At 36.1% G+C, this 27,872-nt stretch overlaps 1 protein-coding gene across 3 annotated transcripts in view; it reads right to left on the reverse strand.

Moving 5' to 3' along the window:
• Window positions 1-27,872, reverse strand: part of dnajb6b (DnaJ heat shock protein family (Hsp40) member B6b) — a 110,216-nt gene that overhangs the window by 58,372 nt on the left and 23,972 nt on the right. Inside the window, exons 6-9 of one of the 3 annotated variants that reach the window (XM_051929126.1) lie at window positions 27,076-27,189; window positions 26,814-26,848; window positions 26,671-26,783; window positions 24,438-24,508 (exon numbers count right to left, since the gene is read on the reverse strand). In XM_051929126.1, the coding sequence (XP_051785086.1) occupies window positions 24,438-24,508; window positions 26,671-26,783; window positions 26,814-26,848; window positions 27,076-27,189 (333 nt within the window). Of the gene's footprint in view, window positions 1-23,713; window positions 24,509-26,670; window positions 26,849-27,075; window positions 27,190-27,872 lie in introns of those variants that run through there. The other 2 variants (XM_028804144.2, XM_028804149.2) reach the window with 2 other exon arrangements.

The raw sequence follows: 27,872 nt of genomic DNA on the forward strand, positions 1-27,872 counted from the left end.
CTCAGATAAATAGTGGAAAATGAATGAATGAACTTTTCAGTTATGGTATCTCATTTGCGTGTACCTTACCTCATTGCCTAAGTAGATGATGGTATATTAGTCATTTTATCAAAATGGATTATATATATTCAGCCAGAATAAATTGCAGTGCTATATATACACTACTGGTCAAAAGTTTTAGAACTCCTCCGTTTTTCCAGGTTTCTTCACATTTAATCAGTTGAAATGTAATGTATGACCTATAATGGTGAAAAGGTAAAGAAGTAAACTGCCAGAGGTTTAAATTTAAAGTTTAGGATAAGCAAAAACTGAAATAAATTGAAATTTAAAGTATTAAAAATGGGCCTTCATCAGGGAACAACCAATAGGTTACAACCCATAGATGTTCTACAGCAATTAAAGTAAATTAGGATGACGCAAACAATTTGCACAGGTGTCCCAACTTCTGTTGATTACTTAAAAACCCTCCATCTGTCTTAAAGCACAGTTTGAACAGACTGTGTTACTACACCCTCTGAAGTACTACTTCGACAATATTACATTGTAGAAAGTTGTAAATTCCAGTGATAATGACAACAAAATGGCAAATAAACAAATGTAATGAGATGGAACATTATTACCCTTTGAAGTGTAGGCCTTTCATTTACAGAAATTGCAATAAATAAATATGTTAGGGCGGCACGGTGGCGCAATGGGTAGTGCTGCTGCCCCGCAGTAAGGAGACCCAGGATCGCTTCCAGGGTCCTCCCTGCGTGGAGTTTGCATGTTGCATGTAAATATGTTAGTGAGTATGGTGTCCTACACAAGCCAAAGGCAACTGTAAACTGGAAGAAACTCTTGATGGGAAAAGATCTGGCAGACCCAAAGTCACAACTCAATCAGAAGTCAAGTTTCTCAGGGCCACCAGCTTGCGTGATTGGCGCCTCACACCACAACAGCTTCAAGCACAGCTTAACAGTGGTCTCAGTTTCTACTGTGAGGAGCAGACATTGTGCTGCAGGATTGGCAGGGCAAGTGGCAGTAAGGAAGCCATTCTTTAAAGGACAAAATGGGAACCATGAAATAGCTGGTTTTGAACTACTGCAGACTGGAAGAAACTCGTATGGACCGATGTATCAAAATTTGAAATCTTTGGTTCATCGTGCAGGGTGTTTGTGCACTATCAAGTAGGTTAAAAGATGGTTTCTCAGTGTGTGACACCAACTGTCAAACACGGAGGAGGAAATGTGCTGATCTGGGGTTCCATTGCTGGAAGCAGAGTTGGTGACTTGCGCAGAGTGACTGGCATTCTGAATCAAAAGGGTTACTACAATTTGGCTGTTATATCTGCAAAAGGTGGCTACTTTGATGAATCAAAATATAAATAAAAATTTTATACACTTAATGGTTCCTTGACTTGTTGTTTTTATTTGCCATTGTTTATTTGTTCAATGCCTTGATTTAATGAAACATTATGCTATTAAACTGCTTCCATTTCCATAAAAACTGAAAAAACTGAGGTGTTCTAAAACTTTTGACAGGTAGCGTATAGAGTGTCTCTTTGGCTGTCTAACTGCCTCAAAAATGACCCTCTTGTCCTGCATACCTATGTGAAAATATAAGTCATAAAACACATCACACATTTTTGTGGCAGCCAGTAATGTGCTGCCTGACGGAGCCGCTGCCATACGAAGGGTCAGTGGACCCAAAACCCACAGCCACTCCTTAAACCGTCTCACAGTTTAAAAGTAAAGACATCACTTAATAACATGACCATATTTGTATCATTATTGCGTTATGAATATTCAAAAAAGGCATTTGTTAAGGCTGGTTACTGGTGGGGGGTGACAGCGAGAGGCTAAAAATGCATGCATTGATTTCAGGTTTATAAAGGAACTTGACATGGCGCTGACGCACAGCCAGTTTTTATAAATCCATTTTTTTTGTATATGCTGTTTTTGTCTTTGTAGTGTAAGCAAAATTTGAATATGTACTCTAAGCAAGGTTTATTACATGAGGCCCCTGCTCTCCACCTTTGTAATTTATTCCATGTCTCTCTGGATTTACAGTGCATCCGGAAAGTATTCACAGCGCATCACTTTTTCCACATTTTGTTATGTTACAGCCTTATTCCAAAATGGATTAAATTCATTTATTTCCCTCAGAATTCTATACACAACACCTCATAATGACAACATGAAAAAAGTTTTGAGATTTTTGCAAATTTATTAAAAATAAAAAAATTAAGAAAGCACATGTACATAAGTATTCACAGCCTTTGCCATGAAGCTCAAAATTGAGCTCAGGTGTATCCTGTTTCTCCTGATCATCCTTGAGATGTTTCTGCAGCTTAATTGGAGTCCACCCGTGGTAAATTCAACTGATTGGACATGATTTGGAAAGGCACACACCTGTCTATATAAGGTCCCACAGTTGACAGTTCATGTCAGAGCACAAACCAAGCATGAAGTCAAAGGAATTGTCTCGAGACACAAATCTGGGGAAGGTTACAGAAAGAATTCTGCTGCTTTGAAGGTCCCAATGAGCACAGTGGCCTCCATAATCTGTAAGTGGAAGAAGTTTGAAACCACCAGGACTCTTCCTAGAGCTGGCCGGCCATCTAAACTGAGCGATCGGGGGAGAAGGGCCTTAGTCAGGGAGGTGAGCAAGAACCTGATGGTCACTCTGTCAGAGCTCCAGAGGTCCTCTGTGGAGAAAGGAGAACCTTCCAGAAGGACAACCATCTCTGCAGCAATCCACCAATCAGGTCTGTATGGTAGACTGGCCAGACGGAAGCCACTCCTTAGTAAAAGGCACATAGCAGCCCGCCTGGAGTTTGCCAAAAGGCACCTGAAGGACTCACAGACGATGAGAAAGAAAATTCTCTGGTCTGATGAGACAAAGATTGAACTCTTTGGTGTGAATGCCAGGCGTCACATTTGGAGGTAACCAGGCACCGCTCATCACCAGGTCAATACCATCCCTACAGTGAAGCATGGTGGTGTCAGCATCATGCTGTGGGGATGTTTTTCAGCGGCAGGAACTGGGAGACTAGTCAGGATAAAAGGAAAGATGACTGCAACAATGTACAGAGACATCCTGGATGAAAACCTGCTCCAGAGCGCTCTTGACCTCAGACTGGAGCGACAGTTCATCTTTCATCAGGACAACGACCCTAAGCACACAGCCAAGATATCAAAGGAGTGGCTTCAGGACAACTCTGTGAATGATCTTGAGTGGCTCAGCCAGAGCCCAGACTTGAATCCGATTGAACATCTCTGGAGAGATCTTAAAATGGCTGTGCACCGACACTTCCCATCCAACCTGATGGAGCTTGAGAGGTGCTGCAAAGAGGAATGGGCAAATCTGGCCAAGGATAGGTGTGCCAAGCTTGTGGCATCATATTCAAAAAGACTTGAGGCTGTAATTGTTGCCAAAGGTGCATCGACAAAGTATTGAGCAAAGGCTGTGTATACTTATGTACATGGGATTTCTCAGTTTTTTTTTAATAAATTTGCAAAAACCTCAAACTTTTTTCATGTTGTCATTATGGGGTGTTGTGTGTAGAATTCTGAGGGAAAAAAAAGAATTTAATCCATTTTAGAATAAGGCTGTAACATAACAAAATGTGGAAAAACTGATGCACTGTAAGTAACAAAAAAAATAACTTGCACATCTAGTCCAGGGGTCATCAAACAGATGTGATCTGGGGCCAAAGTTTCACAAAGGAAATACATTTTTTGGGCTGGGCCACCCTGCCAGAACTCTCGCCTCCCCCAACACACCCATCCTCATTCAATCACCCACTCAATCACACCACACACGTTAATAATGTTACATTTCTGTCTACGCAAGATAAGAAATCGAGTATATGCTGCACCGAGTTCATTCTGGTGTTAGCATCAAGAAGCAAGATCAAACATTTAAATTCTTATTTTATGTCACGGATGTCCACAGTGGGGCAGCATATTCAGGTGTTCTTAATTAATCATAACTTCTTTTATGATTCTTTGGACTCTTTTTTCACCTTTTGCTTATAGTAGGAATTCTCAAATTCAGTCCTGAGGGAGCCACTGTTGCTGAGGGTTCTTATTCAAGCCATTTTCCCAAATTAATGGGTCACTCTTATTTCAAATTGAACAATTACCTAGTAATTAGAAAAATGTGCTCGGATGATATTTCCACATAATGGAAATTCAGGAACATTCTTTAATCAAATTCTTTTTATTTCAACTCTTTCTGTGGCATTAATTGTATCCAAATACTGATAATTATTGAGAAGCATTGCCGAGCCTGGTGCACATGACACCAAATGTAAACGGGGAGTAGCCACGTCAAGGTCGTGCTCATTTGTGTGCTAATTGGTAAGAAAAGAATCTAAAATGACCTCAACATTAAATGAAGAGCAAAACATTAAAAAGGAAGGAAAAAGAAAATTCATTCACTGCAGTTTAACGCACACAAATGCTTGCTAGAAAATTATGTTTTGTAATTTCTGGATTTGTACAAAAAAGGCAGAAAGTGGGAAATACCCGCTTGCTTAATGAAAGCCAGTTAAAAGCACGAGATGTTTTGGGATTATCACCTTCAGCCACAGCAGCTAACCCGACTGGATTAAAGAACTGCTAGCGTTTGATAATGATTGTTTAATGGCTGTATTTTATAATTCTTCTGTTGTAATGCATCTTTCTGTAATTAAATAAAATTTTATTTAAAATCAGCACAGTAGCAATGTCGAATCTTGTAACTTTTAATGATTAGCCAGGACGTGACACTCAAAATTCATGCTTCACATCAACTATATGTCTGCAACAGGGAACAGGTGACTCCAGGCTGCTGACCATAATATGCTTTTCCAGTCATCTTCTGTCCAATGTCTGTGTTCTTTTGCCTACTCTAATTATTTCTTTTTATTTGCCAGTTTCAAATATATCTTTGAAACTCTATCACTTAGGCCAGCACCCCGGACTCGTCTTTTCACTGTTGCAGACAACAATGGTATTTGGCATTTATTTAAAACAGAAGCCAACTGAGGACCTGTAAGGTGTTTGCTTCTCAAACTACACACTCTGATGTCCTTCTCCTCATATGCAGTTACCCATCTGGACCTTCCCCTTCTTCTTCTATCCTGGTTAGATCCAGCTTGTCTCCTTCTCTCAAGGTGGTAATTGACACCTTTGTATGAATCCTTCAGTTTCTTTGCAATCTATTGCATGGAATTAACTTCATTCTGCAAAAACAAAACATTACACCCACATATTTCTTGAGAAAGCTGTTGATTTTGGCCATTTTTTGATCCCAGTATTGAAGTTTAGGAAGGCCAGTGCCTTGCAGCCCAAGTGCACAGAATAACAGTCTTTAGCAGTACTAATGCAGTTACAAAGGTTTCTCAAATAACAAATTATTACTTATACATAACTAATTAAGGTTAGAATAAGGGAGTTCACCATTAGGACACTGAAGGAATGGCTGCTGAAAATGGAGCTTTGCAGTCACATGTGGATAATAAAAATCAAGTCATTTCAAACCATTGGCAACATTAGTAATATCATGTCTGTATTTTTAGATACATTTAATGGTATCTTGATAAAAAGAAAAAGTTATCAATCTCTATCAAAAACATCAAAGGTTCTGGTATGTCAAGACTTTCGACTGGTACTGTACTTTTCACATATGCATTTGCCATCATTTGGATCATGTTCAATGCAAACATCAGATACATTTCATCTATATTTTTTCTACGACTTGAAAAATGAACAGGCAACATCACCTCAGATAGTACTGTGGCACCATACATGTTGAATATGACTTTTTACAGGCCATATTTTAACTTTGAAGGCAACAGACCTACTGTACTTTTTCAATAATCATTTAAATTCATTGTTTTAATGTGTATTAACTAAGTTTGTGTTTACGCATATAAATGCTTTACCACTTAATTTATAATCTATATATTTTCCATTAGGGCAAGGTGGCGCAGTGGGTAGCACTTCAGCCACTCAAAGCACAAGTCCTGCATTTGAATTCTTTGCTTGTGAAGACTTTGCACATTCTCCATGTGTCTCTGGGGCTTATCTTTCCACACGCCTAAAGATGAGCTGGTTAGACTGACTAATGATTCCAAATTGCCACTCATGTGCGATCTGTGATGAACTAACACATGTTTAGGGCTGGTTACTACCTTTGGCACTCAACTGGATTAAGTGTTTTTTTTGTTTTGTTTTTTTTCTTACTTACCTAACATCACTCTTGGGCAGAACTGCATGAATGCTTTATATTACTGTTTTCAAGAATGTGTCAGGCTGGACAAGCTGAACAAATGGTGGCCTTGAATTTTAGGTCACTTAACATCAGTAAATTGGCCTGGCATGAATGGATGCGAGTGGGCTGTGAACATTCCATTTGCTGCAGTTTCCCAAGCTGTAAATGAGGCTGCTGGGATAGACCCCACCCAATCAATGTTCTGTACAGTACTAGGTTTATCTCTCTATTATAAAAGAAAATCTTGAGACAAGATGAGACTATTGCCAAGAGATTTTTTCAAGTCCACCCTCCTCTCAACCATTTACGGTTAATGGCCCACGCCCACAGTCCTCTCACCGCTCATTCGTGTAAATGCTTTTTGTTAGACACAGTTCCTGCACTCTCAGCTCTTATAAATTCTTGCATTTTACTCACTTTAAGTTCCCAATAAAAGAAGACTTATTATGTCCAAATCTTATTACAGAATTTCATCCCGAAGGGTTATCAACAGAAGAAATGAGTACACAGGCAATCCTAGCACAGAGAAACGATGAAGTCAAACGAATTAACGGGAAAATTGTCAACCGGTTACATGGCAAATTGGTTAAAAGCATATCAATAGACTATGCTGAAACAGTTGGTGGTAACTGTGCGGAAGATGAAAACATCAAATTACAATATCCCATAGAATATCTACAACTGTTAACATCGTCCGGTCTTCCATTATTGTTGAAAGAAGGATGTATCGTAATGTTATTGTGTAATTTATTTTTGAGTGAAGAGCTATGCAATAGAACGAGATTAGTTGTATTCAAAATTGGTCAAACAATTCTGACATGTACAAATCTTCCGGGGATTACATTAGACACCAAAGGAGATCTTGAAATGCCATTCGTATTGAAACATTTACAGTTTCCCATTAGAATAGCTTTTGCTATGACAGTTAACAATTCACAGGGACAAACATTTGAAAAATTCAGATTATTTATTAGAGAGAAAGAAACAATATTCACTCACGGGCAGTTATACGTTGTCACGATGTAAGTCCAAACACGGAATCAAAATGCAAAGTGATATTGATGAAAAGTTAATTCCAAATATTGTTTTTACTGAAGTTTTACAGTAAAAGTTTAAGTTTAAAAAGTATTTGCATGTTACTTTCAAAGCCAAACAGCACGAAAACGTATAATGCAACGAATACCTCTACGCAACATGAAACAATTTTCTTTCAATTTATTACATTTTACTATGGTTAATTACTCACTGTAATGTAAAATAGTTAGGTCTATTATGCATATGTAACAATTCCCATGAAAATAACAATCCGTTTAAATTGTACATCCACTTCCCCATACGCTACGCAAAGTGTAGCGCCTACACAGGGGTTGGTGAGCGAAGCAAGAAGGGGGAAGAGTTGTAATAAAAAATAAAAAATAAAAAAATGTGAAGGGATGGCATACTGAACATGTTGTACATTCTATTTATTTCAGCATACAGTAACTTAAGAAAAATAATGAGCTGAAAAGAATAAATACTATGTTGGAGAAGTGCTGTACCCAGAAGAAGTTGTTAAGTTTTAGCATAAGAAATCACCATGGCCAGGCATGCAAATGACTGCATGTTTGTTATATCCTGTGTGCAGTTGCTACTAGACAGCAGCAAACTAAGTCATACAAAGATCATTGTGACCTTAGAATACCTGCACCGCCTCAACAGTAAACCAAGAATGTCTTGGGGACAGTTTATCAGTCAACCAAATGATGGACTACAAACCATCAGAGTGTTTGGTTTTTGTGTGGCTGGGATGCCAAATCAATAACCTGCATCATGTCACGTGTTGGTTGTATGGTTGTGATAGTGAGATCATCCCACAGGCCATTACTACAATACTGAAGTGTGATAACCCCAAACTATGGACCAGTGGTTGACTAATGTGGGACTCCAATTGGGCTTAAATTATGACTAATCTCACATTAAAAAATGTTGCCATCTGAGTCATTGTCAGGATCAAGATCCACAGTTTATCATGTCCTTACATAAATTTATCTTCAGCTATGAATTCAGTTCATTCCTTGCTGCTGAAGACAACTGCATTCAAACATTTAGACAGGTCTCAAATGAAACACCATCACAGCATGTGCCAGGCAATGCTATCTGTTATAACTGATCTACACTGCTGATTGTAAGGTATTATATACTGTAAACATACACAGAGAGAACAGAGGGACTGATACACTTGGCCGCCTTTAGCTTGGTGTTGTCATCATAAAAGCAACTTCAGTATGAATAAACTAATTATGGAAAACAGATTAGTGTAATAAATCCAGAAGTTACACATTTACATTAAGCACATAACTAAAATAATGCAATCTTCCTGCAGCAAACTTAACACCTAAATTATAAAACTGGAGTATCTGTACTGCATTTTCCGCAGCTACGTACATCCAGTAGCTACACAACAAGAGTATCAACTCCAGTATATTCAGAACAGCGCTGCCAGGAACCTGATGAGGGTGCGAAAGTATGATCACATCACCCCAATCCTGAAAACCCTTCACTGGCTCCCTGTTTCATTCAGAATAGAGTATAAGGTCTCCCTTCTTACCCATCAGTGCATTTATGGACATGCCCCTCTTTATCTACAGGAACTCCTTACCCCTCATAACTCCTTATGTTCCCTCCGCTCTGTACACACTAACACTCTCCAAGTCCCCAGAACTAAGCTCAGCAGCATGGGTGACAGGGCGTTTTCATCGGTGGCGCCGAGGCTGTGGAATGCCCTCCCTGATTACCTGAGAGCCCCACAGTCGACTGAGGCCTTTAAGCGAAACCTAAAAACTCATTTTTTTAGAAAGTCATTTTGTTAAAGTATTTTATAGACTCCTCTGTTTTTTTTATCTTATTATTCTATTTTTACTCTGTAGCACTTTGGGATTGCTAAAATATAAAGTGCAATATAAATAAAATTTATTATTATTATTATTATTTATTTAAGAGATTTACTAAGTACTTGGGCCACGGGCTTCTGCCTTTAGTCACATTTCAGAGTTTACATTAAGAGTTAATATTATTCTTGAGTGCACAAATAATATCTTACTTGGGGCAAAGATGGAATAAATATGACTCAAAGTTTGGCTACTTTCGCCCTGTAGTACAGCCGATAATTTGAAGTTGTTTATTAACGCTAGACACACCACAAGGCCATTAATAAAGTCTCCAATTTAGAAAGGAATAACTCATTTTTTTCATAAAAGTAATATTCATATAAATAAATGTTTACTACAACAAAAGGACTAGCTCCTTGGACACTAGTAAAAGCTTATGTTCATAATTGAAAGTGAGTAAAGGAGTCTTGCCAAAGAAAAAATTAAAATGGCTTGGCACAAACACAAAGGACTAAACTGACCAGATGGTAGGGACTCGAATCAGATGGTGTTGCGTTCAGTAGACCTATAAATGATATGATGGCTGTTATTTTACCAAAGTGCCCAGGCTGAAGTCCTTCTGTATAATCTGAGTAGCACAATGCCTCTCATGACCTTGATCAAAATTCAATTTAATTTACTCTTATTAAATGGACTTCCACTTCTGCCATACAACTGTTGAAAAATACACAAAATATAATGTTTAATATAAACAGCCAACACAGGTGGACTTGCATCCCTGCTGGAATGGACAGTCCGTTACCTGGCTGGGAAGCATTTATGGAATAATGTGGATGGATGAGCATTCCAGCTGGAAAGCTACGATAACACAAGGACAGAGGAAGACCCCTTCCGAGGACCATGCACTCCCCCTATACACACTGGCTGGCAGCATCAATCTGGTGGACCTTTTATTTGTATGCTCTCAGGACATATTGGGAGCTGTAGTTGGGGCATTTGGACCATTTCACCTCATTGTGGAAGTTGTAGTCGGGAGGTAGTGGATGAGTATTGCCGGGAGGACGGTAGAGGAGGATAAAAGGAGAGAACAGGAACTGGGACTGGTACTGCGATTATGGTAATCTGAAAAAACACCTGTGGAAAGGTACTTCATTCAATAAATGAACCTTTATTCAAACAAGTCACTGTGGGAGTCTAGTTATGTCTGAGGTTTTGTTGGCGCCTTTAATTAAGAATTTATACATACAGTTATACACATACATATACACACAGTTCCATGCAAAGGTTTGGACACCTCTGGCCAAATTATATATTTTTCTGATATTTGAAGTAAAATAAATAAATAAATACAACGTCAAAAAGCAAACAAATGAAAACGGTAGCATTTTGAAGAAAACACTCAACAAAAAAGGGTTGTTCTCGAGGACCTAAAAAAGTTTATTGGTTGATGCCTATAAAACAAGGGAAAGCTATAAAAAGAAATTAAAAGTGCTTCCACCTACCAATATGTCATTAAGAAATGGCAGCTCAAGGGAGCCACGGAGGTCAAGACAAGATCTGGAAGACTAAGAAATGTAACAGAACAGCAAGGAACCAGCAGGCAGGCTCTGCTGTGCAGCATTACATTCACGGACATGGAAAACTTACCTGTGATGAAATCAAAAACAGAAGCATTTTGGAAACAAGTGCTGTGGTCAGATGACGTTAAAATTGGACTCTTTGGCCATAACCACAAAAGGTCTGTTTGTAAACAAAAATGAACAGCACTTGAAGAACACCTTGCAAATGTTAATACGGCTGCATCTCAATAAATTATAATATCATCGAAAAGTTAATTTACTTCATTAACACCAGCAGTTGATATGGCTCCCCATATCATCATCAGCCATAATCAGCAAAATGAAAAGAAATAAACGCTTGAAATATATCACTCTGTGTGTAATGAATCTGTATAATATACGAGTTTCACTTTTTTAGTTGAATTACTAAAATAAATTAACTTTTCTATGATACTCTAATTTATTGAGATGCACCTGTATGTGGCAATTTTTATGCTTTGGGGTTGTGTCACAGCTAGTGACACAGTAAATATTGTGTGAGTGACGGGAAGAATAGATTCTACTCACTATCAACAAATCCTTGAGGGGAAAGTAAGACAGTCAGTCAGGAAACGGAAGCCAATAATATATATAGAAAAAATTTTTTTTTAAAAACCACGCTTATATTAAGTTAAAAAGTATACTAAAAAGTAAAAAATAAGACTCTCATACATCACTCATAAAATAAAAGCATGGGCGCTTAATAAGAGACTTATTTTTTACTTTTTAGTACACTTTGTAATTTAATATAAGCGTGGTTTTTAAAAAGTATTTTTTATATATATTATTTTTAACTTTTTAGTCCTGGGTTTGTCTTAGTAAAATTTTGTAATCAATATTTTAACACTTCCTTTAATATTTCTATCCATTACTAGCGCCGTCTATTGGTGAAATCTTTTAACTGTTCTTCATATGAAAATTTCATTTCTTAATTAACATGGATTAATTGATCAATTAGTGAAACGGATGATTGATTCATGTATTGTCATTGGAATTAAGTGTGAAAAATTTCAAGTCATTTGGAAAATAGGAAGTGGGTTAAATATCGATTACAAGATTTGTACCAGGCAACAAACAGGTGAAGTTAAAATAAGCGTGGTAAAAAGGACGACTTCTACAACAAGACAACGATCCATAACTCACTTTGAAATCTACTATGAAGAACCTGAAGAAACACAAATGTAAATTACCCAGATCTGAACATCAATGAAAATCTGTGGCTAGATATTTCACAGCTGTAAGCGATCTGTAAGGAAAATGAAAAAAGATTTTCAAAACAATTATTCAAAGGCAGCTGGCTACAAAAAAAATTGCATGCTGTGATTTTCTTGCCAAAAGGGATGTTACTAAATACTGACTTAATAGGGTACCCAAACTTTTGTAAAGGTCTCATTTATTTTTTTAATATTTTTTCTGTTCAAATAAATCGTACATTAACATTTTCAGACACGTCATAGCTTTAGTTCGCTTGTTGTCAACATTGTACTTGCTATTGATTACTTAAAATATTGACAAATTATATAATTTGGCCACGGTTGTCCAAACATTTGCATGTAACTAATTATGGGGATACACACATGGCTAAAGTATTGGTACCATTTCACTACTTAAATAAAATTAAAAAAAAAATTAAAAAAACTTACAATTTACTTTGAACTAATTTAAGACTCGTACTGGCAGTTAAGTACACAAACCAGTAACCCACCCCAGACCCATAGTGCCTCAGTTGCAATGACCTGTACAGTTTGTGACTGGCATATGGGCAATTTGGCCTATGGACAAATGGCTGGTCTCAAATGGAAGCACATCTCAAAAGTTTCAGCTTGACAGTATTTAATTGTAACCTTCAAAGATTCAAGCCACCCTGAGCTAGAGGTAGCAAATCCACTCCCAAAAATATCATCTGTGTTTCATGGCAAGGATAGCCTTTTTTTCTTTAAAAGCTTTAAAACTTTTGTAATTTACCAAAAAGCCTTGCCCAAAGAATATTCTGGCAGGAGGACTGTGGCGTGTCAACAAATAATATGATAAACTCCAATTAGTTTTTTTTTTAACATTTCTCTCTGAGAAGTGGAGTCCTTTTGGGTTTGCTACTATCTATATTCAGGCTGTGTAACTTGAAACCTGCTTTAAAGTTTTAATTGGTACTTTCTCTACCATTTCAAACATTCTCTTCAATCTTGGGTCAATTGTCCATTTGTGGCCACATTCAGAGATGTTCCCCTTGGCCCTAAACGTCAATACTGGTAAAGGTGAACAGAAGATGATCAGTTTTTTTAGAGATGGTTTTGTAGCCTCTAAGTTGAGCATGCTTGGTTATTAACTTCTTTCTTACATCCTCAAATAACTCTCTGATTTTCCTTTTTTCTTTTGCATACTTGGTGTGATTCACAAAGTGACACAAAAGAGCCAAGGAAGTTCTTCTCTCCATTTAAACTGGATTAATGAGTCATTATAAAAATTGAAGACACACATGATGTTGATTAAAAAATGATTAGTCTGCTTGAAGCATTAACAATAATTATTTTTTTAAGCTTCTAAGTTTTCAATACATTTTCAACACCATTTTGAAATGTCTTTGAAAAATAACCAAGTATCGAGTTATTTTAACAACTTTTTGTTTTAGAAGAAATTAATGTTTGGATGACAAAATGATCTTTTAATTTCTATACATTTCAGGAAGATGGTGCATTATTTGAATACAATGCAAGAGTACCAGTATTTTTGGGAACATCTGTGTGGGTCTATTTAATATACATTAGTATTCAAACGTTTGTACTTACCTGTAAATTTTACTGTTTGATAGAAATTGTTTTTTTAAGCACCTGTAAATTGATTAACAAATTTAGCCAAGACACTACTAATGTTGCAAATGGCTGTGACTGCTTGAAATGACTGATGTATTTACTCATCTATGACTACAAAACCACATTTTCCACAGCCATTACTCCACTGTCAAATGGTAAACTCTCTTAGCTCATCCTTAAAATTTTCTTTGCATTATGTTACGTAAATGAGTCAAAAATATTGAAAACTTTTCAACAAGAAATGTTATTATGTGTAACAAAACCATGTAACTATCAAAATGTCAACATAAATACAACAGGAAAAGTATGCCTTGTGTCCACTGCTGTACTGATGTACTTCCTTCCTGTGATCAATGCACAGCCCGATGTCGCAATCTGGACAGTAGATGCAAGTTTCTTTGCACATTTTACTTATATTTTTTCTGTTACTTACTTATGCATGACAGTGTAGAATGTCAGTGCCTGATATGCACAATCAACTCATCCCTTGCGTTACTATTGGCTACTATCTAAGTGAAAGGCTTAGTGACATCCACATCTTTCCGTAATGAACGACATTTGTCGCAGTGTAAACAGTTCTTAGGGGGCTAACACCTTTCTTGTTTTTCTACTTGATTGCGATAATTTTGTCTTTTTGCCACACACCTTCCTGAGATACAGTGAACCTTCAGGCAACCAGTTTCACCAGGCATATCACTGCAGTCCAGTGCTGTACACACCAGTTTCACTATATATGTCAATGTCTGATAACTAATTCACATTGTCATCACTGCTGTTTAATTCTCTAATGGTTCGATTTCAGTTTGCTCTAAAACTGAGTTTACTGCTTCTCGTTTACACACCATTGTTTTGATTGAAGGCCCCTCCCCACTCATGAATAGTGATGAGTTACCATACAGTGGCAAAACACTTTTTTTTTTTTGCAGCATAATGTTATTTTATCCACTAGACTCACAGAAGAACAGTGTCCTGAGAGTTATTCAGGTTTTACACTGTAAAGTGGATCATTACATGTAACCCTGAGTCTGACTCAACCATGTTTCATATTATTCTGAGCCTGAGTCACCCTTTGGATTAATGTCAAGAAGGTTAATTGACCATGTTTAAATGCTACACAGTTGTTAGAAAAACCTTTGTAATTTGGGTTCACACAGATGAAACCTGTTACTCTTTTTGTTAAAACAGGTACATTACCGTTCCTTGGGTTATAAGATGCTGGCATTCCTGAAGTTCAACTCAGGGATCAAAAATAGTCAAAACAAAACAGCTTTCTCAAAACATGTCAAGTCTATTGTTGCTTTGCGAAATGAAGGTCACTCCATGTGGCAGCCTGCTAAGAAACAGAAGATGTCACAGATGCTCACTGTTATCTTGAGAGAAGAAGGCAACCTGGATATAACCACGATAATAGAAAAGAAAAAAAAAAAAAGAGTAGAAGGACCAAGTACATAACAGGATAAGAACATCAGGGTCTTTTCAGTATTTATGAATTTTTTATGAACTGTTTTGATTTTTTTTTATTGTTAATAAAACCATCCCATTGCTTAGCATGTGTTTTGTCCCCATCTGTCTGCTCATTTGGTTATTAATGGTGTTGGGTTCAAAAGGCTCCCAAAACCGGAAGAGGGAGCATGGAGCTGGACCCGCACAGTCACAAGGCCAATACATAATCAGCGGTCAATAAGAATCAGGACACATATTGTCAAAACATAAGAAATTTGAAAGATGCTAACACTATGAATATCTCTGATATATCCTTCCTTTGTATTATTCAAACAGCTATCATTCAAAATTTCAGAATACTTTTGGATATGCAAATAACAGTAAAACAAAACAAAAAAAAGCTTCTTTTTTTTTTTTTAAAGGAAGAACTGTGGGCCAGCAATTTATAAGCTGGATAAGAAAGTACAAAGTAGGGGATTCAGTCACCACTGTCTGGCTGCAATATCTACTGCAGGATGAAGTGGTCCAATTTCTTAAGCAGCACATTAATTCAAGTTATCAGCTAGACATATGTCAGTGACACTCCTCTGCATAATGCATGGATGATTTTTGGGGGCATATTCATGATACATAAGCAAAGAGCAGAAACATGACAAATGTCAGGAATTAGAAGATGGCATTGTTTTCATTAATGTACAAACTGAAATGTATGTTTAGCAGTATGCTCATGTGAAAGGATTTAAAAGGATCATTTACAATGCCATTTGCTTCAGTCCCCCACTAAGAGTACTAGTAATATCTACAAATCATTAACATGAAGAGGACGCCCAAAAAGAAAGAGTTTCAGTTACCAGCATTTACAAAAAACAATGTCCTTCTGTCTATTTGCAATGTGGGTTTTATGTTAAAAATTGCTTTTCTTTAAGTATGCGCTTCAAATCAGCAGTCAGGCAGTTTTAATGCATGCTGCTGGATGTAAATGAAAGGCATCATCTAGAACAAACAAAATATAGAGCCTCTGGGCCAAGAGTGGGCCTCCGTGTATTTATGGCCTACAAGGCATCTTCTAATAATAATAATGCATGCTACCTATTTCTTTTGTATCACTTTTTCTGATACTCTTAAGGTTCCCAATAAAGCATACATTCAAAAAATAGCACAGAACTATGCAGTTCCATTTATGAAAGTGAAATATAAAGGCACAAAAGTAATCATTAAGAAAAAATACATTTATCCCTGTATATAACCTAGTCAATAAATTGTGAAAACAGAGCACAATTAAATAAACTTTACCATAAAACACAATTTTATTTTGGTTTAGTAATGTTGTTACGTTACCCTACACTTTATTTTTTTACAGGTTTTATTTCAAAATGGCCTCTTTTTTTAGACTGTTTTTATTTAACAATGTGAATTTTTAATTGATGCATTTTAATGGCAGCACCATTTGTTTCAAAATGCCTCTTTTCATGATGGTCTTGTCACTTGTCAGTCAAAATAAAGACCAGCAGGTTGAACCTGTCCCTATTAGTTAGTCCTTTGCTATTACTTTTCCCTGACTGTTGGCGTCAGGGAACCAAAGATCATTATTGCTACATTGCTACTTGCATTTCATCAGACAATGATATATAGGCAGCTAAGACTTTTGATAGATTATATTTAACAAACGATGCTATTTTGAGATGAGGTGACAATACTTTGGAAATGCTAAGATATGCAAGTACTCTTCAAAATGCTGAAATTGATGAAAATATCATCAGCAAGTTAAGACTGATTAAGCACCGTGTCCACACGGAAGGTACCCATGAAGATATCATAACCATAAGTTAATGTTGAACGTTCGCAGCTGAAAGTTCCATGTAAAAACATGCTTCCAGATGATCTTCTGTGCTGACCATGGTGCTCAATCGATGTTAAACCACTGAGAATTAACAATCTATAATCTATTCACAATACAAAAACTATACATTATGGCTGACAGACTCCTCTTTAGACAGGATGGGGCCAAATGCTTACATGACAGTGACCCTTTAGACAGGGGAAACCCTGCATTTATCAAGTGAACACTTTCAGAGAAAGAATAAATACCAGCCCCACACAGGACTTATAGTTTGTTCCTGGTTGGTAAAGGAGAGTGAGAAAGCTCAACAGTAAGAAAAAAAAAAGTGATCAGAGATACCATCAGTAGTAGTATATTAAGCAGCAGTAACAGCACAAGACTAACAGCATGTTGTCCTCTGTGTGTATTTGTTGTTCTACAAGGTAATTAATGTGGGTTGTAACATCAGGAAAATGTAACTGGGTTGTTAGACATTTGAAATAGCTCAATGTTATTTAAAAAATGTGCATATTGTTTGGTACACTTACAGTACGGTAAATCAGCTGCATATATTGTCTTTGTAAAACTATCAAAACTCTTACTGCCTTGATTTTTCTGCCAGTTTAAACTGGAGAAAAGTAGTACTGAAAGATCTATTATAGCCATCCACCAACAGTCAGGCAACAGAAATCAACAGGAAATTATTAACCAATAGAACAAGTTGATCTTGATTGACAAATAAAAATGGCATTAAGAAAAGAGGCTTTCTTAAATAAATAGCACCAGCATTAAAATGGTTATTTGGTAATGTGCTGTTCAGAATAATCCTATTGTTAAATGAAAATGGTCTTTAAAATAAGGATGTTTTGAAATAAAACCGGTAATAATTAAATGTAAGGTAACTATATTGTTGAATCAAAATAAAATTACATTATATTTAATAATAATAAGATGACATTTATTTTTTTACACAATTTAAAGACTCGTATACATGGGTGGGCAAAATTACCAACTATTGTATTTCTTATTTGTACCGTATTATTTGTCGTCTTCTTATGCTATTGAGTTAATAAAACTATTGTAATAATCATAACCTTCATGCCTTTTTCCATATGAACAACTGTAAACCTACTTTTGCCCACCGTGTATATAATAATACTTTTTGGGTGAAAAAATAGATGAGGAACAACAGTGGAAAGATTATGTATTACTGAAGTAAGGTAACCAGATGTCCCACACATAGGGCCTCAAAAACTATTTTCTAAAGCAGATTCTAAAGTTACAAAATTACTCCCTTGACCTCTACTCTAGAATTGGTGATACTGTATATAATTTAAAATCCTACTAGCCTTTTTGATTGCTTCTGTGCATTAAGTGGACTTAACACTATATACTTTCAGGCAGTGTACAGAAGCAATCAAGGACATGTCTCACTGTCTGTGTCCTCACCTTATTGGCTGCTCCTGTATCTAAAAACAATGATTCACATTTACAAGTATGTAGCAACTTTAAAGACTCAAATTATTTCCTTTCTGCAACATATTTATCAGCAGCCCACTCCTGTCCACAGATTCAAAGGCAATAACCTTTTGTCTTAGTGGAATTTGTTGAGGAATGCCATTCAGTGAATACAGGGAGTATGTACTTTGATAAAACTAACATTCTTACACTCGCTTTCCATGAAATAACGTACTACATACAACTCACTGTAATGATAAAAACAAAGGAAATGGTAAAGCAGAAAATGTAGAACTTTCATGACCTATGCAGGTTGGCAACTGAAAGAGACAGCTACTAGTGTTCTGTCATAATTTTTCATTTTAATTTAATTAATTTTAATTTAATTAATTGTAGGTTTTTCTGCTTTCTTAAGTATTTCACTGACTAATACAAGTTTACTGCTGACACATAAAATTATGTATCAGTTTTCTCCCTTCCATTCTGATAAAACTTTAATGGTCTGTTGTGACAAGTTCTTGAGAGAATTCCGAGCCAAACAAATGCAATTTCTCTGTTAAAATGATTTTTAATTTTCTATTTTTTTTTTTTACTAGGAATTGTTTTTTGAATTTTATAAATTTACATAAAAAAATGGAACATGGTTTCCTGCATCTTATTTGAGATGTGAAAACGATGTGTCCCTTTTGTTTTTTGAATTCTGAGCTTTTATCAGTGTCTTAGGAGTGTCAGGCAACCACATGCAAGTATCAGGGGCATCACAAAATTGGAAATGGACACAAAAAAAAAAAAAAAAAAATCAAAAATGATGAAGCGGGTGAGAATTACAATATGGTAAATTACTGAAATAATTATAGTATGCATATTTAATTGCACAGAATTACATATCAATCTCAATATTTATTAGCACCTTTGATTAAATCTAATTTTATATTATATATATATATATATATATATATATATATATATATACATACATACACACATATACACACACACACACACACACACACACATACACATACACACAGTGTCATATGAAAAACTAAGCTGTGGGACTGTGTGGCTAGTTCAGGGACTGGGGCCCTTGTTAAAGTCGAGGGTCGGATGAATTCAACCCAATATCAACAAATTCTTCAGGATAATGTTCAAGCATCAGTCACAAAGTTGAAGTTACACAGGGGTTGGATATTCCAACAAGACAATGACCAAAAACACAGTTCAAAATCTACAAAGGCATTCATGCAGAGGGAGAAGTACAATGTTCTGGAATGGCCGTCACAGTCCCCTGACTTGAATATCATCGAAAATCTATGGGGTGATTTGAAGCAGGTTGTCTATGCTCGGCAGCCATCAAATTTAACTGAACTGGACAGATTTTGTATGGAAGAATCGTCAAAAATACCTCCATCCAGAATCCAGACACTCATCAAAGGCTATAGGAGGTGTCTAGAGGGTGTTATATTTGCAAAAGGAGGCTCAATTAAGTATTGATGTAATATCTCTGTTGGGGTACCCAAACTTATGCACCTGTCTAATTTTGTTATGATGCATATTTTCTGTTAATCCAATAAACGTAATGCCACTGATAAAATACTACTGTTTCCGTAAGGCATGTCACATATTAAAAGGAAGTTGCTACTTTGAAAGCTCAGCCAATGATAAACAAAAATCCAAAGAATTAAGAGGGGTTCCCAAACATTTTCATATGATTGTATGTATGTGTATATATATTTTAAACACACACATACATATACATACATACATACAAATCCATCCAATATTTAAACAGTCACTAGAAGTATATAGATTATATGAATAAGTCAAATAACTTAACTTGTATACATCTAAATCAGGGGTCACCAGCCCTATGCCGGTCGCCCGTTGGCTTCATCTCAGTCGCCCGCGGACTTGTTCTAAAAACAGCAAGTTGCCCTTGTGGTTCGCCAAAAATATAAATATATATATTTTTGATGCTGCGCCTTATGTAAATTCTAGTGAAAGTTTCACACATGCAAATTTTACGGTGGTAATCAAAATAAAAAATACATATAAAAACAATGCATTTGTATGTTTCAAGGTCATAGTTCACCTGCGTATGACAATTAACCCTGCTTTTGCATAATCCATGATTACACCACGCTAAACAGCATGGCTGAGAAGAGAAAGAAAACATATTTTTAACAAAGACTGGGAAGAAGTGTTCTTTTTTACATCAATACGAGTTTAAGTGTGTGTGTCTCATTTGTGGAGCTACGGTGGCGATTTCAAAGCAGCACAATGTGGAAAGACACTATCAAACCACTCACGGCAGCTTCCACACAAACTCCCCCCCAACCCCAAGAGTGCACTTCGGGCGGAGAAAGCGCGTGAGTTAAAGGCGGCTTTGACCAAGCAGCAGTCTTTTTTCACAAGACCGCTGAAGAAGTCCAAAAAGGCAACCGAAGCTTCATTCAGAGCTACACATTATCTGATTAAAAACAATAAGACGTTTTCTGATGGACAGATTGTTAAAGGGGCTTTGATGATAATCGCAGAGGCTGTTTTTAAAGACGAGAAATATCGGTCAGATGTCATCTCAAGTCTAGCCGATGTACAACTTGGGGCTAGTACAGTGACCAGAAGAGTGTCAGCTATATCCGAAAACTTGAATGAGCAGCTGGACAAGGACTTAAGTACATGCCAGTGGTTCAGCATCCAATGTGACGAGTCTGTGGACAGCAGCAGTACTGGTCAACTAATGGTGTTTATTCGGATGGTATTTGAAGATTTCTCTACTAAAGAAGAGCTCCTCACGCTGATACCACCGAGGACATCTACACGGGGAGTAGACATTTACAACGCGGTAAAAACTTTCTTTGTGGAGAAAAATGTGCTGCTGGAGAAGCTTGTGTCGGTAACTACAGATGGCGCACCGGCAATGGTGGGATGCTGCGCGGGCTTCATTGCGCATTGCAAGAATGACCCAGCCCACCTTTCCTACACTACCACTGTATTATTCACCAGCTGGCAACATGCGCGAAAGCTAGCAGGTTTGACCATGTAATGACGCCCATTGTAAAAATCATCAACAGCATTCGTGCCAAAGCCAAGCAACACAGGGCATTCAAGGTGCTTTTGGAGGAGCTGTCCGCGGAATATGGAGACCTGTTGCTACATACAGAGATCCGATGGCTCAGCAGAGGGCGGATTTTGAAAGGTTTCTTGGCACTTTTGGGTGAAATAAAGGAGTTCATGCAGAGCAGAGAAGAGGACACCTCCCTATTGGACGACATTGAGTGGTTGCTTGATCTTGCCTTTTTAACAGACGTCACAGAAAAACTGAACAATTTGAACTGTGAGCTGCAAGGCACAGGTAAGACTGTCACAAACATGATAAGTGCTGTAAAAGCTTTTAAAGCTAAAATGAACATTTTCTCTGCGCATTTACAAAGAAAAAGTGTCGTGCACTTTTCCTCTGTGCAAAAAGTTCTAAGTGACAATGCATCTGCGGCTTTTGATGAAGCTGTAGAAAAATACCGCCAAGTGATTAACAGACTGATGCAAGAGTTTGAGAATAGATTTTGTGATTTTGGTCAAATTGAGTCATGTGTGTCATTCATTTCAAATCCTTTTATGTCAGTGGACATTACAGGTACAGCTAAGAACCTAATCAGCTAAGAACCTAAGTACAACCTTCACCTTGGATGCAGAGCAGGTAGAAATGGAAATAATAACTTTGCAAAATGACCTGCACCTCAAAGCACATCTGAGCAGCCCAAACTTTTGGAACCAAGTGGACACAGAAAAGTACAAAGCTGTCTGAACAGCAGCTATGAAGGTTGCTTGTCTTTTCGGATCCACCTATCTCTGTGAATCAGCCTTTTCGAATATGAACTTCATAAAAAAATAAACACAGAACACGCCTAACTGATTCACATCTGCAGAAGTCACTGAGAGTGGCAGTGTCAAATTATACACCAGAATACAGCATGCTAATGGACAACATAGAATGCCAGGTTTCTCACTAACTGGCAGACAAGATTTAACAGTGTTTTAGTAAAACACCATGTTACCTAGTCAATTGATCATTGTTCACTGATTAAGTCAGATTCAAAGTTGGAGTTGACACAATCTCATGTATTGGGGAAAAACACAGTTGAGCTCTGTTTTTTGTTGAATGAAATTGTGACATGTTCATTTGCACAAAATAAATGTCACTTTGACAACAAACATAAATATTCTCATTTACAAATACTTGTCAAAAAGTTATGAATGCCGTTCTTTGTAAAAAATGTGAGTAATATTATACGCTTTTTGGATTTTTTTAAATATATATATTTTTATATATGTTTTGAGCTGATAGCCCTCGAGCCATTTGGTAATCTTAAGGTAGCCCTTGGCTTTAAAAAGGCTGGTGACCCCTGATCTAAATGAAAGGAAATATGATATGAATGTCTAGTAAAAGATAGAAAGCATGATATCAACTATATACCAAATGTTATAAAATATGTTCTGGAAAAGTACTTGTATCGAATATTGCTGTACACACTTGTAAAAAAAAAAAAAAAAAAAAAACTCAATGAAAGTAACTTGTATGAAAATATTTTCACAGTTTCATGTTAAAATATTGGCTAATTTAAGAACAATTTCAGAAATCTGACATTCATATACCACCATTCTACTAATCAACAACAATGGATTACAAATTAAATTACACTCTATATACATTATATTGTGTACTCAAAGCTATTATCTACTGCATATATATATTTCAGATAATTTTAAAAAGTTTTTACTAAAATTTCTTTAAAGTGCATAATCAACCACATATTCTCCAATGTACTGTTAGTTGTAGCACATCAGGTAAGACAATTTCTCTCTTCCTGAAAAAATGTTGATTACTCTCTTATAAAAGCCTAGCAGCCTGGTCTAGAGACTGTTTTAACATTCCTTAGAACAAAGAAAACATTTGAGTAAGAGTATACATTTTTAGAGATAGCTAGAGTTACATGCTTAAAATTGAAGAGTAAGAAGAGTGCATTATGGCAGCTGCCAACTGAAAAACACCAAGAGCCCAAACCGCCCCTTCTTGAGCAGAGACAAATTTATGCAGTTAGTCTGATGTACCATTGAGAATAAAGGAGTAAATCACATTTAAAAGTAATGTGACATGATTCAAGGATTCACTATTAACATACCTGTCACAAAAAACATAACTGTTTAAAAAATATATTAAAGCATATATAAAGTTGTTATAAACTCTGTTAGTAAGCACATCACAGCACTGTCAAAGGTGTTTCATTCACACTCTTTTAAGGATATTGGTGATTTAGTCCACTCAGATAAAGCAGTGCAATTTATTGGTTCTTCCCCACAGCACTGGCAATCAAGCAGTATTGTCCGCTCTTATATTTGTGGTAGTAAATAATACTAAGTAATAAACTTTTTGGCCATGCAAAGCAAGCTCTATTCTTCAAATCATCACACAGACTCTGTAAATGCAGCATCCCTAAAAAAGGATGTTAACAAATATTTATTGATTCCAAATGGATAGGTTTTACAAATTTACAGAAAATCACCCTGTGCGTTTTTCATTAACTTGTTGTTTGTAACAGTTAAATAAATATTTAACAGCTTCTACTATTGGTATTCATGCAGAAAGTAAACTCGGGTAATTTGGAATAACAGCAAAAAAAAAAAAAAAAAAACTCATAGCATGTTAATACTATTAATTTATTATCTAGTGGCATATACAAAAATTACTGACAAGTTAGAAAGTTGAAAAACAATATTAAATGGGAAAGCAGGGTAACGTTTTCTAGTCTGAACACTGCTAGAAGCAAATTAAAGTCATTTCATGCTTCTGTCAAATTTACATTTACTTTGCCTCCATACTAGGCAAGGCAAAATTGCACCTAGGGAAAATGGTAATACAGCAAAGTGCATACAGAAAAACACAAAATTCAAAACAAAAACATTGTCTGGTCCAAAGACGACAATATGGTCCCAGTAAAATTAAATGGGAATAAACACAATTCCCCAAAACATACACCATAGGCTCCAAGAAAACAAATATTGACGTTAATTATGAAAATATTCAGTTCAGAGATGTCTTTCCAAAATGAACTACTTGCACTGGTAGAAAGATGAGTCAGCACTGATTACAACACACGCCTGTCTGCTTGGTGTTACTTGTTATCCAACCGTAGAAGTTGCTCCTTACCATTTATAGTTAGAGACTTTAGCTGCCCATCTTCCTCAACCTCTACTCTCTCTTGGCCATTTTCTACAGTTCTAAAAGTGAGAATAAAATTAAAACTTTCATTAATCTTAATATATAATAATGTTCAAAAACCCTAGATAGTGAAAATACATTTCTGTATTTCCAATTTCTATGTAATGAAATAATACAAAACCACCACAAAGAAATATAGTCCCAATTATACAAAGTACTTCAAACTAAAAAATAAATCTGTAAACATTTAATTTCCTGAGACCACCATTCCTTATGTTCTTAAAGTAATTATAACCCATACATTTTCTTACACTCTTAGTATGATAATTACCATATGTGGAGCCAGCAACATCAGGCAGCTATATATTCTGTTTATTTTTCTTAACAACAGGGTCACTTAATACAAGTGGCATGTTGTAGAACTGAAACATTTAGCTGTACCTATTTTGAACAGAGTGTATGCTTTCAGATTTTTATAAAAATGTGTGTTTAAGAGGTCAGTTATTATGAAATTTTCTGCAATTCTTTCTCCATGGCAAGGACAGTGTACATTACAGTTTTACTGATGCATATTAAATTTACAGTTTAACTCTTGCACCTTTATCAAAAGATGGAAACAAATGCAAACCATTACTCCATGAAATACTTGGAAACAGAAACTGAAAAACAACAACTACATACTGTTACAGATGTTATATAACAAAGCTAAACATATTTTTCAAAAATGCATTTAAAGGGCAAATTTTCTACCCACTCCCCTCCCCTGACAATGAAGCACTAAAATTAATAATTTTATTTTTTTTTGATTGATTTGATGTGCAAGTTGTAATCAAGTGTATGTCGGGTATCATTGTTAATGAATTTAAAACATACTGGGGTTCCAGAGAAGTTCAAACCTACCCCAGGAAGCACAGGTTACAAAACTGAAAATTCTTGGACAGCGCATCAGTCCACATTACAGGGTGAAAACACACAGGCCAATTTGGCATAGCCAAAAAAATGGATGGATGGACAGACAGATAGTCACAATGAACAGTCAAAAATATTTCAGTTTTAAAGCATTTTAACCATCACTCCCTAAGTGTCCTTTGTTACTACCGAAAAATACAAATATTTTCAAAACTGTGAGCAATACTGCAAAAACCAGTGTCCAATTTACACTAAATGTAAGGAATGAAATCACAAAAGAATAAGGTAGATCATTTTCCTTCGATTTTATTTTGGGTCACTGAGTGAAAACCCAACACACATTTAGTCTAGGTTTCATAAATCTATGAAGTAACACATCTACATATGTTAAGAGGTAAAAATTAAAAGGCATTTTTATTAATTAATGAAATAAAAATATGCTACATATGGGGGCTTCATCTACCACTTACTTCTCCAATTTTCAGAGAGGAGCATTGGTTAATGCCATTTTGCTGGATTTCACTGTTAAGCCAAAAACAAGTTGGATTGATTAAACAATCGTAAGGCAGTACTGGTAGTTTTTGGTTTACATTTGCTTTTTCACTATTTGGTGGCAAGTTCACTTGTAATTTTATTCCCTTTACTGAATTAGTTCCTAAATGGCACAACTAGCACTAAACACCTTCCTGCATTGCATTTGGCGGTCTTCTCTGGCTGTATTTCTTTTACGTTGCTGAGCAAAACTTGACTGTATGATCTACGCTGCCGCCACCACCACCTGATCAAAGCACCGTGATGTCCCTACATTGATGGATTAAAGGCCAGATGTCCACATGACCACCATCATCAAGTTCTTCCATGAGAACACTGAACACCATGAGGACTGATTAGGTCATTTATGTTGGGTAGAATGCCTAGAAGGGGCTGGGCAGTCTCGTGGTCTGGAACCCCTGCAGATTTTATTTTTTTCTCCAGCCGTCTGGACTTTTTTTTTTTTGTTTGATTGTTTGTTTTTTCTGTCCTCCCTGGTCATCGGACCTTACTTTTATTCTATGTTAATTAGAGTTCCCTTATTTTAATTATTTATTTTGTCTTTTTTCTCTTTCTTCATCATGTAAAGCACTTTGAGCTACATTATTTGTATGAAAATGAGCTATATAAATAAATGTTGATGTTGTTATAGTGAAATTTAGAGGTTTCAATTAGACAATCCCATTAGTAGAGATACCAAGTCTTTCAAACCTACCTTGAGAAAAATGTTAATGAATGTGCATATTGTTAAATAAGTAAAAGGGCAGGTAAGTAAACATACCTTTTTGTTGTGATTTTTCTTCCATTTACGATTTTCGTAGATGTTGAAACAGAACGGAAGTTGCCCATACCACCACTGCTACCACCAAATGATGTGGATGAAAATGAAGTGAAGCCACCGCCACCGCCACCGCCACCGCCACCGCCACCGCCACCCATTTGGCCAAATGAAGAAAAGCCTGAGGAAAGAAAATCTTCATTTAATGCAAACCAAGAAAAGTTATAAAATGTTTAATCTAACACATTTCATGAAGAAAACAGATTTACTAATTTGCAAATCCAAGTATGTGCCTTCAACAGGGTAACTGTAATTGTCTTGTAATAAAGGCTACACAGAGAGCACAATATCAAAGGAAAAAGAGAAACTTGCTGCATGGATATGTTAAAAACCTGTATTTTTAAATACCTGTGTCAAATCCTGGAAAACCACCAAACCCATGAAAGAAGGCGCCCCCAGTTCGATTTCTGCTAAGTCCACGCTGGCGATTTCGGCTTCCAAAGAAATCATCAAAAGGATTGTCTATGTTGAAGAAAACTAGTTAGCCCAAGTTTTCACATTAAATACAAAAATAATTATGTACTATGATGCTCATTTTTAAATATAAGCATTAATTACACTCTGGGACAGAGACAGATTACCTACTACAAAACATGTATTCTTAGAGAATAAACTTATATTAAGTTCAATATGCAGAAGCAAAACCATTCTTTCATTTATGTGACAATTGCAGCAGTAAAGTATATTCTACGTTATATGAGAAAAAAGATGATCACTGTCAAACTAATACTCTGACCTTATGAAACAACAGCTGTTTAAAGATTTTCAAAAAATGTAGACTTCTTTTAGGTTTTCTTTATGAAGAAGTAAAAATGAATTTGTGTTTAAAAAAAAAAAAAGTGTGGAAAGGCACAAAATATAGGTTTTCATTTATACTAATGAGATCAGTAGAACATTTTTTAAGAGTAATCCTGTTTGAATCTTTTATGATGTAGACAATTATTAACCCAGAGAAAAAAGAAAGTCAATCAAGGATTTTCTTATCATAATTTGTACTGCCTAATTGTCATGTCTAATGTACATTTAGGTAAATTCCATTAGAACTTGAGACATTTTACATCTGAAACCACAAAATTTCCCCCCAAGTGTCACATTTAGCCAGTTTCAGTAGAAGTCTTTCAAATTACATAATACCATAAAACAAA

This window comes from Erpetoichthys calabaricus, chromosome 6, assembly GCF_900747795.2.
Source record: "Erpetoichthys calabaricus chromosome 6, fErpCal1.3, whole genome shotgun sequence".
Lineage (NCBI taxonomy): Eukaryota > Metazoa > Chordata > Cladistia > Polypteriformes > Polypteridae > Erpetoichthys > Erpetoichthys calabaricus.